Source organism: Lathamus discolor, chromosome 2 (genome assembly GCF_037157495.1).
Source record: "Lathamus discolor isolate bLatDis1 chromosome 2, bLatDis1.hap1, whole genome shotgun sequence".
NCBI lineage: Eukaryota > Metazoa > Chordata > Aves > Psittaciformes > Psittacidae > Lathamus > Lathamus discolor.
Genome location: NC_088885.1, coordinates 8,193,040 through 8,212,179, shown reverse-complemented (window position 1 = coordinate 8,212,179; position 19,140 = coordinate 8,193,040). Strand labels below are relative to the sequence as shown.

At 38.3% G+C, this 19,140-nt stretch overlaps 1 protein-coding gene across 1 annotated transcript in view; it reads left to right on the top strand.

Annotated features, from left to right (window-relative positions):
* The window catches only part of CNTNAP2 (contactin associated protein 2), a 1,034,819-nt gene that overhangs the window by 707,738 nt on the left and 307,941 nt on the right, over window positions 1–19,140 (top strand). Inside the window, exon 12 of the mRNA XM_065665653.1 lies at window positions 9,419–9,538. Coding sequence (XP_065521725.1) covers window positions 9,419–9,538 — 120 coding nt within the window. The remainder of the gene's footprint in view (window positions 1–9,418; window positions 9,539–19,140) is intronic.

The following is a 19,140-nucleotide window of genomic DNA, read 5'->3' as shown; positions in this document are numbered from 1 at the left end:
TTCCTTCACAGGATTGCTGGTTGCAGTAGGATCAGATACAAAAATGGGAACTGGGATGGAGAGAAAAGGGAAAAGGGGCAGGAAATAGTGACAATTGCAGCTGTAAAAATTAGACTTAATTAGACTTAATTACAGTCTTTGAAATAAGCATGGAAATAATGTAGTATGGTATTAATAATCATGAATAAGCAAAAACTGATACTATAAATTTTTAAAGCTCTGTTATGAGAATATCTTTGTGCAGCTGAGCATTATCTAACATTGAGGAAGGTCAGATCAAATGCTCTGATATGCAAGATGGGAAAGAACGAGCATGAACTTGATGGGGAAGTATCTGTGGGTTTAATCTGAGGCTTTGCTTTTCGTAGCCACTTACAGAAGTCTTATATAAAATTAGGATTTCAGGTATCTTTTAGCATTGACCTAAATTTACTGGAGTCATCTCCCCTACTTTGGCCTGTATAGAACTTGCTGAGGTTTTTATTTGTGTATCTTGGCACACCTTAAGAGTGCAACCATGGATTTGTATTACACAGCTGGGAATGTGTCGATCCAGGCTTTTACCTTGACTCCTCTTTTCCATGGCCCTGGCAATACGGATTAAGTGGGAGCAGGTAATCATGTGGTAGGAGTATGGATTTTTCACGCTTAGTTTTTATACCAACCTTGAAGCCTTTTGCATGAGAGAGAGGGATAGGAGAGAAGGGGGCAAAATGTGTTGGCAGTGTTGTTCCCGTTGTCTTCCAGCTGGAGAAGACACAAACAAGCTTCAGGCAGCTTTGAAGCTTCCTGCGGCTGGGACCAGTGTAAGACCAGCACAAGCAGGGTGAATGTTTCTTTGACAACCTCCCCCTCAGATACAGTGCCCAATAATGCTACGCAAACATGCCAGATCACCCGAATTTAAAATGAAAGTGTGCCTTCCTTGGAGATGTTTTGCATGACTTGCAGTTCTCCCTTTCAAATGCTTTTACTCTGAACAGTGTTTATTTCAGGCACAAAGACCCATGCCAGAATGCAGCTCATTTGGGGTTTTTTAATGTCTTGTGTATCCTTGAATGATTTGATTCGCAAAAGCACCTTGTTAAAAATTGGTGTCTAATTATACTTCTTTCTTGTGATATCTGTAGGCTGACACTGCTACAGGGATGCTAATTGCCTAATCTATGGCTTCTAATTTAAAATCACTGCTAAATTTGTTTAAAAATCCATTCTGGATTTAAATTAATTTCTCTCTGCCCTCCATTCCCCAGCCCAAAGCAAAGGAAGAGCTAAGAGAGAAAAAGAATTATCTTTGCTTTTGCCATAAATGGGCTGTTTTTCTTCTGTATTCATAGCAAATTCCTGAGTTGCAGTACTGTATGGTAACTCAAATGACAGTTTTCACCCCCACACTAGTAACTTTATTATCCCAGTAGCAAATAAATGGCAAATGAAGTAGTACTCTCTTACTTTGATGGCAGCCTCTTTACTTTCTTCCCTTTGTTAGCACGATGGTAATTGTCTTGTTCGTAACTTACAAAAATGAGCCTAGACTCAACTTTACACAAACATGGCAAATTTCCATGTATATTTTGATGTTCCATTCTGTTTCTACAGGGCAGATTGGAATATTGAACTAATAATGAGAATTCTTTACAAGTTCATTAGCTCACAGTAGAAGGCAAAGGGAGAGTGTGAGGCGGATACAGCAGCTGGGGAGGTGGCAATCCATAATTTCAGAGTGTTAAGAAGGCTGAAGCTTAGATCAATGGCAGCAGGAAGAGGGCTTATGCTCAGTCACGAAGGGGCTTTGCTGTTAGGAAGTTTTGGTGGCATGACAGCCAATGCAGCAGCGGACAGCAGTGTACATGAGTCCAGCCACAAAGCACTAAAACTTCTGTTGGCTTTTGTTCCCAAATTTTTTGAAGTGTGCATATGTGTATTTCTTAAATTTATATAATATATATTATATTAAGTAGATAATTATGTATAATATATGTATACTTAAAGAATGATCTTTCTTTTGGAAGCTGTTTTCAGGATTTTGAAATGCAGAGCAACTGAGCAGTGGGAGGTACTGTGCTTAGGAGGGGTTAACCACGAGTAGAAGCAGAGGTTGAGGAAAACTGCTTTTCTGGTTTTGGGTTGTGGGTTTGGGGTTTTTTCACTTCTGTAGAAGTGGGCTTTATTGCTGGCTTATTTACCTTGTAGTTCATTTCCTGTGCTTCCGTGAATGAGGGAGACGCTGTTTCGGGATGAGTTGACAGAGGTATAATTTGTGGGATGTGCAAGTCCTGCTGTGCTGGGGATTGTTGACTTTTATATGCTGAGTTCCATGAAAAAATGGGAGAGTCCAGAGCAGATCAAGAATATTCCAGCACCTAGGAAACACAGCCTGTGACCAAGATGAATAAACTTGGCTCTTTTAATGTAGAGAAGATATTCGTGTCTGCGAATAGACAAAAGATGGCTGTAAGGAGGAGTACAGTAAGTAGTTATCAAATTTGTTGTGGATAGAAAGAGAAATAAGGAGTTTAAATTGCAGCAGAGCAGTCTCGTGGTATAGAGTGAGAGGGATAAATTCTGATGCTGAAGGGCTGGTGGAGCTCTAAGTTGCCTTGGTGTGTTGAGGAATTAAATCAAGGGAGATCTGGAGCAAGAGTATGTCAGCAATGACAACAGGGGTGTAATTGAGCTTTTCTGGGAGATGAATTAGATGATCTTTGAGGTTCATCCCAGCCATATGATTCTGCTGTTACATTGATTATGCTCTTGATAAAGGTCCTGCTTTTTTTTTCCTGGCACTTATTTTTTTTATTTATTGCTTAAAATACAGTATGAGCAATTGAACTGCCTTTTCCCAGAACATGTAGTGGAATGATGTTAAGAGTAACAGAACTAAACCCTTAGGCTTCTATTAACTTGTACTTGAACTGCCATGAGTAAAATAGTAGTGTAGTGTGTAATAGTCTCTTGCTAATCTCACTTGGGCACAGTGAAAGGATGGTGTTTTGAGCTCTTAGAATTCATGTGTTTGTGCTAGCCAACTGTGATAGCAAACCAGGGGTTCATGCAATGATTGTATTCCAGAAAACAGTCACATCTGTTTCAATCTGAAGATGTGTGAAGATGCCAGATGTTGTGCTTTTGGGACCTGTAATAGCTGAGCTCAGCATCTGGCTGTGGAGGTAACCTAGTCATGGTTAAGAAGTAGTGCTTGATAATTATGTAGCAGGCAAAAACAGCAAGAAAAAATCCTAAAAAGAAAGTCTTGGCTACCTAAGTATCTTCTCTGTGCAGGATTGGGTTGTGTTTGATGCTTTTGATAGTTCGGGGCCCTTTTAGGTAAGGGTGCTTACGCTTGAGAAGAAAAGTTGAAGTGTATTGAAACAGCTCAAAAGATTTGACTTATGTGCAGTTCTGCATCAGAACGTCACCATTCTTCAGCTTTAATTTCCTCTTTCTATCACTATTTGATTTAGGGGTTTGGGGTGATGGTCGTGGGTGGTTCTCCTTGGATCTTGATCTGTAACTTGGTTTAGATTTCAGCTCTCATAGCTGAAGGTGTTGGGAGCTTCTGTAAACTGACAGTCTGAAAAAGTTGGAAGGGATGAACAGGAATGTTCAGCTGAAGTTCCCAGCCACATTTACTTTGCCAACAGCAAATGAACAAGGGCACTCTTAGCATTTGGCAGTCTGGCAAAAGGTACTTCAGACAACCTTTCAAACTAACAGTCATCAAGATCATATTTAAGTTATGGTCCTACAAATGAGTAAACCCTTCATTCAGCTTTCAGTTTTGGGCTGGTTTTATTTTTTGTAGGAAGGATAAGTACAACGGAATTGCAAACAGGAAGGGTATCTAGAAAAGGGGGTATGTGTGCATGCATGGGTATGATGTAGAGGGATTTCCATACCAAAAATGTACTTGTTGTATAAAAGTAAACATTGTTATCGATAGCTACGCTTTACCACAAATTGGATGTAACTGAATTGCAGTGCTGAGCACTTTTAAGAGTGTGGATCTGTGGATTTCTAGCAGTGCTTCCATCTGATTGTCATATTTGAAAGGGTTACTTCACTTTTCAAATGTGAGGCGTAAAAGTAAGTACTTGTTCACACTTAAGTCTGACTTTCACAACATGTCTGCCAAGTTTCACTATAACTGGAAACTGAATGTTTTTTGCTATTTTACTGTTCCGGTTCTTAGGCATTGTAAGGATGAGTTCCAAATACAAGAGCTTTATATCCAGCTTGACAAAACTGGCAGATGCGAGGTTTGGTTATGATCATTGCAACAGTAGTCCTACAGGGTAACAAGAATTGAATTAGGGTTGCATCATAGTGGTGTTTTGTGGGGCTTTTAGAGAACATTTTAATGTATATGAAGCAGTAGAGCATGCCAGCAGCTTCATGTGTTCCTACTGTCGGAGTGCAGTTCTGGAATTCAGAAGGAGTTTTGCTCTCATCTGTAACTTTGAGTCATGGTGAGACTTCTAGTTCACTTAACCTACTTTAGAAAATGATGACATTTCTCCACCATACGGCATTGGAATGCATGAGGGTGGGGTTAGGTTTGTTGCACAGACAGACTGCCACTGGCAGAGCAGAAGCTTACAGTGTCTGTATATTAACATTTTCAGTTTTCCAATAGATAATCTGAATATATATTGTAATAAAGCGACCAGTGAAGCACATTCCTTTCTTTTAAAATCAACAGCAGTTAGGCCATTGTGGTGTGCAGCTATTTCTTGAGAAGCTTGGGGGTTTCTTCTCCTTCCTAGTCTGTTTGCCCTTACAGCCCTTTTTAAGGGCTGAGGAGTTGAAAGCTGCTTGAGTGGTGTAAACCCAAGCACCTCACAGTCTATTTAGCTTTCTTTTTTTTTTTTTCTGGGAAGTTGAAAGTGATGGAGAGGCGTAGCTGGATGTTGTGGATCTGATGTAGTGCCTACTTTGTCACTTTTACCATCATTTAATTCCATCGGTTCCTGGGAATCTGCACCTTTTCTATGCCCCTGTAAAGCTGAGATTTACTCCTGTATTAGAAACAGTAAAAAGGAGTGTATTCCCTGCAGAGACACATTCACTGACAGAATCAAAACATTATAACGCATTCATCGTGTCACATAGTGCAGACTGTCATGCTAGGTCTTCTATTTGTAATGAGTTTTGGACTTATAAAAGAAGGCTATTTGTCAGCCCTATATTTAAAGCTGCGCTTTTACATAGTGGTGCGGAAACTGTAGTTCACCAAGACGCTACTGAAACTCTATGGGAACATCACATAGGATGAGAGAGTTGATAAATCCTTTTTGTCATTTGACTCTTCTGGATTCTAGAGATTGCCAGCAGCTGTGCCACCTGTGTGAGATAACTCTCTCTTGATCTTTATGCAAGTCGGAAAGTAAAACAGGAGTGAGAACATCTGCTTCCCTCAACAAAGAGCCACTGAGCTCTAACAGAAGCTAACTTTTCCCAACTTTTGGGTAACAGCCTGGAGCTAGGAAAAGCTATTCTGTGAAACTGGTTTTCTGAACCATTTGCTTCAAGTGTTAAAAATGGAGGATCCTAGAAACTCAGAAATGAGTGTCTTCCCCAGCCCATCGTCACCTCCAGTTTGGGGTTCAGGTAAGCTGTAGGAGTGGAAAAGAACCTGTGAAGAAATGCAAAATGAAGATGCTGTTAAGGTCTGCCTGGTTACAAGGGCTTTTGTTAGGTTTTGTTTCACTCTAAGCTATTCTCCTTTAGTCTGCTTCCCAAGTCAATCTTTACTAAAAGAAACTTCCCAAGCCCACTGTTGTGGATATAGTCAATATGAACTTCAAAATGCATTCATAGTTGCCTTTGTCAGCTGATTAAAATGACTGGATTTTCTGCCCAGACTAAGAAGCTTAATGTTTCACATCAAAAGTTAAAAGTTTTTTTTTTTTTATGTTGGAGGGTTTTTTTTAAACATTTTACCTTATGTTACAACAGAAGCCCGTTCAGATTTTAGCATGAAATGGATTTGGTTGTCTCCACTTGAGCTGTATTATTCAGGTGGTCAAACTTTAAAAAGACTATAGCATTTTTATTAAGCTCTTTCTGGTTTTGATTCTTCATGTACATGATTTTTGCCTGACCATAAGACAGTGGATCACTGTTCTGCCTAGGTTTTCACCTCTCGGTAGACAGCAATGCGATATGAAAGCATGTCAAGAGTGAGGAATCCATTCTGGATGTATTATGCTAGAAAAGGCTTATCTGGACATTAAGGCACATGTGAGTTTTACTTCTGGAAGATTTTGAGGTTTAACACTCCGGAAGTTCCTTACAGGTATATACGTTGTGTGTTTGGACCAACTACCAAGAAAGCAAATACGGTTTGGCGTTTTACTCCTGCTGGCTTGAAAAGCAGAAATCTGTTGCCCTTGTTTCTTTAGTCCTTCAATTATGTGAGGTTTTTCTCATCTTCCAGAAGAAGTCAGCTCTGAAAGACCCTTCTCTATCTTTCTATGCCTCCTTCTCCATGTGTAGATACATGCAACCATTTTTCCTTATTCGTATATGAGCATTGTAGACTTTATATCCAAATCTTGCATTTAATTTACTTTTAATTTCTTGGCTCTATTAAATCTTGTGCTTGTTTATTGTAACCTTCATCAACTTTAATATTTGTGGTGGACTCTTCTTTGTTTTTGTATTGTTTTCCTTTTCTTTTGCATTTTAATGTGCCCAGTTGACTTCTAAAACAGTGTTTAGAAGTTCGGTGTTTATCTTTTCATCTATTCTAGGTGTTCTTTGGGTTTTGTAATTTTGTTTTCACCTATTCATGTGTCTTACACATGACTGAACATTTCATGCAGCATTTCAAACTCCCATTAAAAAGTAGTGTTGCATTACAAGGTCATCCTGTGTTGTCTCCCTTCCTATGTCATGTTCTACACCTGTGACATCTTGCTGTCATGTCTTACTGTCATCCCCTTTGCAGTTGCCTTCTCTGCCTGCTAATTGCCACTTTTGGTCTGCTGGTTCAGTTAGGGGCTGTCATCAAGTGTCTTCATACACCAGAACATGATTGTTCACTGTTTCCTATTGCATCTTGATTGCCAGTTATTCTGTCAACATACCAGCTTCAATTATCCCTCCATTTTGTCCCTATACTCCTGTGAAGTTATTTGTGTCCTTGAGCTAGAACCCATCCATTCATTTACTTGCATTTTTAAGCTCCTTAAGTATGCAACTGCGTACGGATAAAACCTGCCAAAACCCTGCCAAAACCCTATCACACGCTCCTGGCATTTCACAAGTTGAACGCAGAATATTTCACTCTTCTGTCTTTGAGGAATTTTTACAGTTTGGTCTTTGACATAACATTGAAGCTTAGCAAATGCTGACATATTCAAAAGCAGCCTGTTCCGTGCTCTAATTCTGATACCTACCTATGTACCATGCTTTCCTTTTCCCGTTTCAGGAAAACCAAAGGAAGGTTATTTATCTAAACCCTTAATTTCCTGTAAAAAAAAAAAAAAAATACTCGGTAGGGATGAGTATCTGATAAACCAGTGTAACTTGGTTTTGTCTTCCACAGAGCACTTACCTCTGAACTGTGGCAGTATCTCTGTACAAAGATTGTCCTGTCTTCTTGAAAAAAGCAAACCTAGAGTCACGTGGCTCTATGTAAAGATGGGGATACTACAGAGACAAAACTCCCTTGACTTTCTGAAAGAGCTTAGGAAATGAAAACAGCACAACTATTGGGAGATCATAAACAGTGTTTGTTATCTGGAATGTGTCTAGTAAATTTGAGAGTTGATATCACTACAACTGTACATGAACAGGGCTGGTATTTTGCGATTGTATTTAGGTAGCATGGAGAGAGTTAGAGAAATATTTCAAAAGAAAATTGGTTCTGAATCCCTTAGGAAATCTGCTTGAAGTGTCTGAAAACAGGCAGAGTTTCCTTGATAATGAAGCAATTTGTTTACCTTAGTTTGGGGAGGAAGGGGAAATGACTTGGAATATTTCACAATTAAAGTGTCTAACAGTGTCTACTTCGTATATAGAAGTGACTTTAGACCCTGTAATGAACACATAAAACCTTCCAGGAGATTCTTTCTCTTGTAGCATCAACAAGGTGATTTGCTTTATACATAATAACAGTTTTTAGCTTTGTATTTATGCCACATCCAAACTGGAGCCTTTTTTTAGCTCCGCTTTCCCTCCTGCATCTTCATATTTGAGGGCCTTTAAGAGTGTGTGTGTGTGTGTGTGTGTGTGATCAGTCACTCATCAGAGCCCAGTGAAACAGCTCATCCTTATGGACATTTGAAATAAAGCCAGTCTTAGCCAGGAGATTGCTTGCAAGAATTGCCAACAAATTAGATGGATTTTTAGAATGGATATGAAGTCTGGTTAAACAAACATTGCATTTCCTTTAGCAGCTGATTGATTGATTCCAAACAAAAAAGCTGTACCATCTGTTCCTTGGAAAACAAAGCAGCATTACACATTCCTCCTCTTAAATACTGCATAGAAAAATATTTACATAGTTTACCAGTTATATGTATACAAACACGCCAACTTGTATAAATGACCAGTTTTACTTTTTCTATGCCTGAAATTATTTAATTTATTCATGTATAATACACAACTTTGTGATAGTCATCTGTTTCAAAGAGAATATGGGCATTACTAGAAAAGCTTCTACCTGTATTGCTTATTATCATGCTGGAGCTATTAATCATAACACAATTTGACAAGCAGTTTTATGACTTAAACAGTATGGAGAGGTCAAGGGAAAAATAGAAGGAAAACTCTCTGCTAAAGCAATTAAACTTCCAGTAAATAGGGTGAAATTTTAGACCTTGCTGGAACAGAGTATTATTTATGTAGATCAATAAAAGGGGAGCTGCAGAGCTGTGTTAGAGACAAGTATTCCATATAGTGAGAAATTTCAGTTTTGAAACTTGATGTTATTCTGAGTTGTAATAAAACCTGAAAAATCCTAAGATATACAGGAAGAAAATCGGGAAGCATTTTTGATGTATCTCCTAAAAGTATATTGTGTTAATGGAAGTGTCGTCATTCATGATGTAAAGCTTAAACCACTGTATAAGCAAAGTTCTGAACCAAAGTCTTTTCAAGAATGGTTTAAAGATACTCTTAGTTGTTCCCCCACCCCCCCCTCCCACCCCCCCTACCCCCCCAGCCAAGTTGGTGGAATTCTCTTCCTATTCTGCCTTTCTGTCACATGCCAAAAGAATCAAATTGTGTGCCTCAAGCTTTTAATCACTTGTGTTTCTTTTGGAGAGATGCTTTGTTGCTTGTGAATGTCAGTGACATTACTTTAATCTCAAGGGTATAGTTCTTGTTATATAAATACAGTTTGTTGTCATTATGGATTTTTTCCTCCAGGATATGAAGATCCTAATTGTTGTGGTTTATTTCATTCCAGCTATTCATGAACTCTCTTGTGAAGCATACAAACACTTGGGCAAAACTTCAAATTACTACTGGATAGATCCAGATGGCAGTGGGGCACTGGGACCTTTGAAAGTTTACTGCAACATGACAGGTAAATGCATTGTATTTTGCTAATTCAGTTTTGGTTGTTTTTTTTTTTTTTCTCTGATGTACTTGGGAGGAGGAGTCTGTTCATAATTTATATTTCTAAGCAAAAGGAAAATAATTCCTAAAACCTTTTACATGAGAGAGGTCATCGAATCTGTAGTCACCATTCAGTATAGTCTGAGCAAGGTAGTAGTTATCCATTCTATAAGCTTTGCAAATCACAGCTATTAATTAGTCTTAACTGGCCTCTGTCCTCAGTGCTTCATTGTCATTTAAAATAAAGAGTAGATATATATGGCTATTTAGCAAAGTTATTGTATATCAACATATTTGTGGTTCAATAATGTCTGTTGTTTATGGAGTCCTGTAGAAGGCACAAATGTCAGACTTTATTTCTGTCCAGGCATTGCTGACTGTCACATACCACCACAGGCAAGGAAGAGAAATTAATTACAAGGAAAAAAAACAAACCATAGGAGTTAACTTCTTTTGCCTGGTTTGTCCTTTTAACTGGTGTTAGAAGAACATACCTTGTTTAACTTCTGACACCACATACGTAACTGCATTAACTTCTTTTGGGCTGCTTGTGTGGATTTCTACTTTTAACACTACTTTTGCAAGAACTCTTTCCCATCTTGGCATACTCATCAAGATGTCTTGGTTGTCTGTGTTGCCATGCTGAGGCAAAAAAAGATAATGAAAAAAGGGGTCAATTTTCTGCAATGGGGAGTGCCTTATTTCTTTGGTCTGTTAATGCATGACAGTTGTCTCAGCACTTTTCCTCACACAAAATACTGAGTAACTGAGACAAGAGACATGTCTTCCAGCTTTCCCCCAAGTGTCTGCATAATGAGTTTGAATTTCAGTCTGTTTGCATTGAAAATCTGGCATACATGCAAGTCCTCGAACTTCAGCAACAAGAATGCAAAGGCACTATTGTAAGTAGAAATGGCAGCTCTGCCTCTTTAGGGATCACAGTTCCTGAAGTTCACATACCTCTTCCTGCAAGCAGAAACGTGTCTGTGGATGGGACAGATTGAGAGGGACAGAGAGGGGAAAGCTGACTTGAAGGGCAATGAGTGGCACATGCAGCAGACCCCAGGTCAAGTGCTCATGGTAGACAGCCTGTCAGAGAACAGATGACCATTGTTTCATTGTTGCCATTAATGTCTGCATTTGTATAATAAAAACATACCTAAAACTAGCCCAATCTAAGCTCTGCAAGTAACTTCAGTCCTTCTTGGACTAGAGAAACAGGACAGCCAGTCTGTTCTGAGGCACCGGTGTAAAGGCAGTCTTTCAGATAAGTGGATCCTGACCCATTTAGGCATTTTAAAATCATAACTAGTGCCGTGAACTGTATCAGTATCTAACCAGGCAGGCACTGCAGGGAACAATGCCAAAAACTGCTGATAGATTAGAGCCATTTCAGCTCTTTAGAAGAACTGCTGTGTTCAGCCCTAGCTATAGCTTTTGAGTACTCTCAAAGGGTAACTTTGTAAATTGAAAATAATATCACTCTAGTGGTGTCAGGCACAAAGAAGTACACCTATCCAGTACTACAGTGTTTCTCATTTGTATTACATATAAAGCAGCACATCCTAGTAGGTTGTGCAACACTGGGAAGGAGATCATGAACACCAAGACAGATGATTTAGTGCTCATTCCCTTCATGTGGATATGACACATGCTGTGGAAAAATGAGTTTTCTGTGTTAACTGAATCATTCTCATCACCAAATATTTCCTACAAGAAAGACATTTTGCATTAATATCTGTATAACTATTTAAATTGTCAGTATAAGAACCTAACAGATCTGTTTCATCATTAAAATGCAAATGGCTGCAATAAATATGTGAAAATTGATGGGAAGTAATTTTAATTTCTGCTTCTAAAACAGCAGCAAAGGAAAGGCTACTCTAACAATTGTTTTGGGATAGCTTAAAGCACATCACCTCCATACGTACTGTGTAGTACCTACACATTGCAGCTATTAAAGCTTTCATTTTCATAGGGGTTTGCTTAAGCACTGAAGACTGGAGGGTAAAGAGATAATTTCTGAGGAGAACATTCACAACACCCTAAATCTTTTTCTGAACTGATATAAAGTATTATCAGTAAGATAGGTACTAGAGAAAAGGTAGTATTATGTTACTTGAGGTCTTTAGTTTGCTTAATCAGTAATGCATTCCTATAGAACTCTGCAGTAATGATGCATATCTTGTCATATATCTCAACAAAAGCACTATAGCATATTGAAATAAGTGCAGAATTCTCAATTTTATTATGAAAATTGTGCAGGTTTCTAGTATTACTAGTACTGTATTTGAAAACGATCTAGCTGAATTGCAATTATGTCTTTTCTGAACATGAAGCTAAGTGACCTTTACATCTAGCTGTACTGAACAGTAGTATGTGGAGTATGCTAAATGAAAAAAAAAACCACTTCTTCATATGGCAGCATAGTAATATTTCAAATAAATAGGGACATCCTTAACTGTATTTCCCCCTCAAGCCTGAAAGTCAAATCTGAATGTTTGTATTAACACTATGTTAAACAAACATCTCTATGTTAAATTGCTACTCAAGATGCTAACAGACACTTTAAATATCCCTTGTTTCACCCAGGTAGAATTTGCAAGTAAAAACCTCTTGGTGACTAAAAAGGTAGCGTAAAAATGTAACCTACTAGTTGTACTCCTTGAGAAAAAAGCCCACAGGTTAGGGTAGCAAAGCTAGTATCCAGCTTCCTAAAATAAGGTGGCTTAACAGTTATGTACTACTTTCACAGTTACTGTAGTTCAGCTTTATTGGTGCAAACTGTTGGAGAGCAAGCTACACAATCACTTGATTATAAACCTTTAGGGGCAAGGGCAGTATCCTGAAAAGCTACTGAAACTGTGTGCTTCAAAGTTGCATCTTTAGCCCTTGAAAATGCTATATTACGAATCTTGTTGCTTCATCATTATGTCAGTGTCTCACCTACTGGTTCTATAGTCAAAGTACTAGATTCCCCAATATGGCAAAAAAGTGGGTTTTTCTTTTTGAAGAGAGAAAATTGGTGCAGTAGAAATAGTATGCCTGGACGTATCTCTGTGCATAATCTATATCCATCCTTAGTGTGTCTTAATTTAGTAAACTGGAGGAAGTTATGATGAATTCTGCCCTTCACTGATGTTGCTGTGATAGTTAGAATTGTTCTGATTTCTAAGATGTCCTGGCATTTCAATAGTGCAGTCAATCATAGAAATACATACGTGCATGTGCTCCCCACAGCAATTCATGGCCTCTATAAACTACTCTGTATTGTCAAAGAAATCCCAGAGCTCCCCTATTCTCTTGTCCTTGTCTTCTCTAAATAAAGCTCGTACTCACAGTGCTGTGTTTGTATAACAAAGAGCCAGACACTTGCATTTTATGTGCTTATAGTGCAATTAAAATGTTTTGGTGCCATGCTTAGGTATCTATACCTGCTGCACTTACACAGCTTTTCAAAACCTTAGGGCATTGCAATAGGTGTTCAGCAGTTTTCCAAATACTTACCAATAGGAAGTATGTAAGTTTTAGGAGCTTTGTTTCTTTTGCTAAAACCAGTATTGAAACTGTTTAAAGTTGGAACTTTTCAGATGAACTTAGAGAGAAATATTCCACAAAGCTATGATGTGGTGTAGTATTTAACCAATAGACTGATTTTTTTTCAATTTAGCCCAGGTTGTGATCTTGGGCAAACAGGGAAGTTTTCCAAAGCTCTGTCATCTTAAGGCCAAGATTTTACCCTTTGTAAGATCCACATTGCAGGGTTAGAGTCTGCATTGCAGCATGTTTTTCAAAAGATGGAGTGTTGCTATCTCAGGATGCAGTTTGAGGCTTCCCATTTTCTCTTCAACTGTCAGTAGAACAGTAGCTGTAGTGTAAAGAACTGCTCTTTTGACATGTGTGTTGGAAGATGTAAACTTGGATTATATTACAGCTTCACCCCATGCTCTATGTGTAACTTTATATTTCTGAATCTTAATTCAGTTTCCTCTTACAGTTTTTCTTTCAGTCCCATTGAGAGACACAAACAGGCTCCCTATTTTAAATGTTTCTTTTTAACCCCTTGGCCCAGGAAGGCAGGGGGAAAAGGTGTCACATCAATAAGCTTACCCTGATATTGTGTGTGTTTGCCCTGCAAGAGTTTTCAAGTCAGAGGGTAAAGAATAAGTGGAGTAACAATGCACAGGGACCATAAGCACTTAGTTATTTATCCTAATGGCTGTATGAAACATCAGTGGAAGAGGCAGGCCATCGCTTCCTTAGTTCCTTGAGGCTTTCTGCTTGAGGATAGGGAAATCATAGTCTTTTCTGCTGTTCTTCTGCTTCGTCATTTAGTCCACTGACGCAAAGCAGAACTAAAAGTCTCATAATCTATTTTACCAGAAGATATGTCAGTTAATTCTTTTTATTGGTCCTGAAGTCATTATGCCTCTGTGATGTGGCTTTTATCTCATTTCAGGTTCCAAATAGCTGCAAGCATAATAGCTCCATTTGAGTGGTACTTACCCTATCCCCTTTCTAGTATAGTTCTTTTCCCTAAAGCTGCACATCTTCAAACACTTTGAGAAATCATTATGCATATTCATAGCCTGTCTCATTAAGGTCAAATGTACAGGGTGGCTTCTCTGCCCACTCTTCCTCTTTCCTTTCTTCTCCCTCTTAGAAGTGGCACATGTAATAATAACTGCAATGACTTTGTGAGTAGACATTAAACAACCATAACTGCCTTCTGGGATTTCTCTCTTCTTTCTGTAAATAGTGGGTCACTGGAGTGCTTTTTACTATGACATATGTAGAAACATATGGCATGAATAGAAATGTGCCATCCATCACTACATACTGATGGAAAGTGCCCCAGCAATGGTAAATGTTTAATTCTATCACACGTCTCATCTGAAAATAACTAATTATATAGCTATTTTACCTGAGAATTGATTTGATGAACTTATAAGGTACAAATACTTTGATTTATACATATATATACAAATGCATGTGAAAAATAAAATTTGGAGCAATTTAATTCAATAGATAAAGGTAAAGACTACCTTGTATGTAGATATTCCAGTTTAAGGAGAGAAGGTAGAGAGCAACATGATGAGCTCTTCTCCCTGGTACTCAGTGCCAGGATGTCTGGGGATGGCTCAAAGCTGTGCCCACCAGGGGAGGTTTGGACTTGACATGAGGAAGCATTTCTTTACCCAGAGGGTGGTTAAAACCTGGAACAGGTGGTTGATGCCCCATGCTGTCAGTGTCTAACAGGCATTCGGACAATGCCTTTCATGCCTTGCTTTCACTTTTGGTCAGGCAGTTGGACTACATGGTCTTTGTAGGTCCCTTTCAACACAACTGTTCTACTTCCATTCATTCCCTGCACTCATCAGAGTTGAATAATGATGACACTTCTTTGCCTGAAATGCCGGGGGCGGTTCAACTATGAAGAGACACAAATCACAAAGGTTACAAGTGGAAACAAGATTTATTTTCTTTTTCTTTCAATTGTTATTTTTGTTCCCATAACTTTGTTACGTGCCTTTGCTTTCTGAGACTTCACTCTCCATTTTGTTATGCTACTTTGTGTTACATTACTTTTTCTGTTAGTTTCCTATTTCATTCCTGTTCCTTGCCTTGCTGTTAGTATTCTTTCTTCCATTATGTGAACTTCCTTTCCATTAATTTCCTTTCTGTTGCTCTCCCTTCCATTATGTTACTTTGGATTCCAATACGACCATTTCCATTGTGTTACGATACTTTCAGTTGCATTCCTTTCTTTCCTTCCTGTTTCGTTCCTTTCTGTTACTTTCCTAAAAAGGAAATTTTACGAAGTGTGGTATTTCCTGTTCCTTCCCTTTTATTTCTGTTACATGATGGTCTTCTCCTTTGTTGCATTACTCTTGTTTCTGTTCCTTTGCAATGTTTTTTTTTTATACTGTCCTCTCATGTTACGTTCCTTTCTGTAACTTAACTTTCTTCTGTTACCATTGTTTCCACTATGTTACTCTACTTTCTGTTATTTTCCTTCCTGCGTTATTCCTTTCCATTCTGTTACGTTACTTTCAGTTACGTTATGTTCCTTTCCTTTCTGTTCCACTGTGTTCCTTTCCTTTTATTTTTGTTATATTCTTTCCTCTTTCCAGTATATTTTTTTCCATTCTGTTACTCTCCATTACATTCTGTCTGGTCTTCCGTTACGTTAATTTCGTTTCCGCTACTTTCTGTTACTTTACCCTCCATTATTTTCCTTTCCGCTACATTCTTTTCTGTTCCATTCCATTCCTTTCAGTTAGGTTACCTTTCCTTACCTTTTTGTTATGTTACAATAACTTTCCCTTCTGTTACTGTCCTTTTTCTGTTACTTTCCTTTGCTTTTCATTACATTATTTTCCATTATGTTACTCTTCTTTGTGTTACGTTATTTTGCTTTCCGATGCGTTCCTTTCCATTCCATTACATTACTTTGTCACATTCCTTTCCTTTTCTTCATGTTCTGTTATGTACCTTTTATTTCTGTTCCTGTTATTTTATTTCCTTTCCTGAAAAGGAAATGTTATGAAGTATGCTATTTTATTTCCTGTTCCTTTCAGCTTCTTTCAGTTCTGTTCCATTATAATGTTGTTTTTTCCCTTGCGTTACTCTAATTTCTGTTCCATTGAAATACTTTCCTTTCCTCACTGTTACTTACTTTGCTTTCTTCTGTTGCTTACTTACTTTTCTTTCTCCTGTTACCTTTTTTCTGTGATGTTACTCTTCCCCATTGATATTTTCCTTCCTGCACATTCGTTTCCATCCTGATCTGTTACTTTCAGTTATGTTCCTTTCCTTTCCTTTGCGTTCCTTAACTTTCCTTCCTGTTACTGTCCCTTCTTCTGTTCCTTTCCTTTTCATTGTTATTTTCTGTTATGTTACTCTGCTTTCTGTTACATTATTTTGCTTTCCAATGCTTTCTATTCCATTGTGTTATTTTCAGTTATGCCACGTGCCTTTCCTTTCCTTCCTGTTCTGTTCCATTTCTTTTGTTTCTGTTACTTAATTTCCTTTCCTAAAAAGGAAACTTCATAAAGTATGGTATTTTATTTCCTGTTCAGTTATGTTCTTTTCCTTTTACTTTTGTTCTGTTATGTTCTTCTTCGTTCTGTTAGTCTCCTTTCATATCTGTTCCATTGCAATACATTTTTCCTTTCCATTGTGCTGCTTCCCTTTCTCTTACTTACTTTTTTTTTTCCTGTAACTTTCTTTTGTTGCCATTCTTTCCATAATGATACTCTTGTTTCCATTATGTTGTTTATTTCCCATGTCATTCCATTCCGTTCTTTTCATTTCAGTTTTGCTATGTTTGTTTCCTTTGATTTTTGTTCTGTTATGTTATTGTCCTTTCCATTACGTTCTTTAGTTCCTCTTCAACTACTTTCTGTTACATTCCTTTCCTTCCTTTTACTCTCCGTTATGTTCTCTCCGGTCTCCCATTATATAGTTGTAATGGGAGGAACCATTACAGGTTTCCTTCCTGTGACTTGACTTTGTTACTTTACTCTGTTCTTTTACTTTCTGCTACGTTCTTTTCTGTTACTTTCCTTCCTGTAATATCCTATCTTCTGTTACCTGCCTTTCCTTTCCATTGCATTATTTTACATTACGTTACTCTCTGTTATGTTGTTTTACTTTGCAGTATGTTCCTTTCCATTCCATTAAGTTACTCTGTTATGTCATGTTCCTTTCCTTCTTGTTCTGTTACTTTCCTTTTATTTCTTTTCCTGTGTTTTATTTCCTCTCCTGAGAATCTTGCCATAATGCTGGTGCCTGTTGTAATATGTTTAAGTGAAAAAACAAAGGCATAAGCATAAAACATTTTTCAAACAATCTGCATTTCAAATGATCCTAACTTGCTTAAACAGCTACAGATTGCACAAAGATATCCTATGTAGAGAAAGGTAATGAAACCATTCCTGTTTTGTGGCAGCTCTGTAGAGTTTGTAACATTTCAGCTGTCTCCTGGTCCATGTGAAGGAATATGGCAGTTGTCACACTCTGGTACATAGGGGACAAGTGCCACAGTAATAAAAGCACTGCCACTGTCATGTGAGCTATAATCTGTCTACAAAGTCACTTTTCTGGGCTGAAATGGATTATGAAGTAAACACACTTGAACCTCTCTTGTTGAACTGTGGCTTCTTTTATCTGCATTTCCACATCAAAAGCTTGTATGGTTCCAAAGAAGAGTGGGGAGGGGAAGAGCAGGGGGGCGCATGCAGGAACTGGCTTCCAGCCATAGGGCCAGGAACAGCTGCAGGCTGAAGTCATGGCATGGTTTCAGACATTCCCCAGTCCTGTTTGACATCCTTTTTGTGAATTTGGGAACAACTCAGCTGTAAAGCAGGTTGTGCTTCCAGTCTGGGCACTGGACATCTGCCCCTGATGCAGAGGGGATGGTATCTGTCTTACTCCTGGCTGTCAACTCAGCACTGGCTATAGGGGTAGAGGCAGAACAGAGAGGAAGCAGGAGCTTGAAGTCCTTGTGAAGAGCCAGAATTGAGGAATTTTACTACTCTTTGCAACGATGATCCTTAATTCCAAAGAAATCCTGTCCTGCTGCCAGTTACATTGAGGCCATTTTCATGCCCAGATATGCTGCTGTGCTTTGTTATTATAATGGGTTATTAAAAGAAAAGTGCTGTCATAACTTTAGGGTTTAAAGTAAGTCACATTAGAATCGCTTGATTCTAAATCTTGTTAGAAAACCTTTAGATATTTTCTCCAGTCACCCTTGCATGTGCAGCCTTAAAAAGCTAAGGCCTGTGTGCAACTGCAGAGAAAATATCTAAACCGTAGAAATCCCTTGTGAAGTCTGCTCCCAGGGGAAGGTTCTTGATTTGCTCTGTTTCAGCACAGGACAAACTTAATAATTGGCTTTTAAGGTAGCTTCTTCTTGCCAAGTATTAGAAATGTTTTCTGCTGTCTGACTACTTTCTTTGGTTTCTTTCCACCCCTTTTTTTCCCCTCTCATTCCACCTCAAACTCTGAACTGTCATATGAAAGAATATACAGATTCATGTCTCTCATGTCAGGCTCTTTATTTCAGGTGCTCATATTTGGGGCATGAGTGTCACAGAACATCCACCTGTAAGGGAGCTAAATGTGCAATGAGAACAAATTGAAGTTGAGACTGACGTAGCAGGAGTAGTTGAAAATGGAGTAGTTGAAAATGGAGTAGTTGAAAATGGAGTAGTTGAAAATGGAGTAGTTGAAAATGGAGTAGTTGAAAATGGAGTAGTTGAAAATGGAGTAGTTGAAAATGGAGTAGTTGAAAATGGAGTAGTTGAAAATGGAGTAGTTGAAAATGGAGTAGTTGAAAATGGAGTAGTTGAAAATGGAGTAGTTGAAAATGGAGTAGTTGAAAATGGAGTAGTTGAAAATGGAGTAGTTGAAAATGGAGTAGTTGAAAATGGAGTAGTTGAAAATGGAGTAGTTGAAAATGGAGTAGTTGAAAATGGAGTAGTTGAAAATGGAGTAGTTGAAAATGGAGTAGTTGAAAATGGAGTAGTTGAAAATGGAGTAGTTGAAAATGGAGTAGTTGAA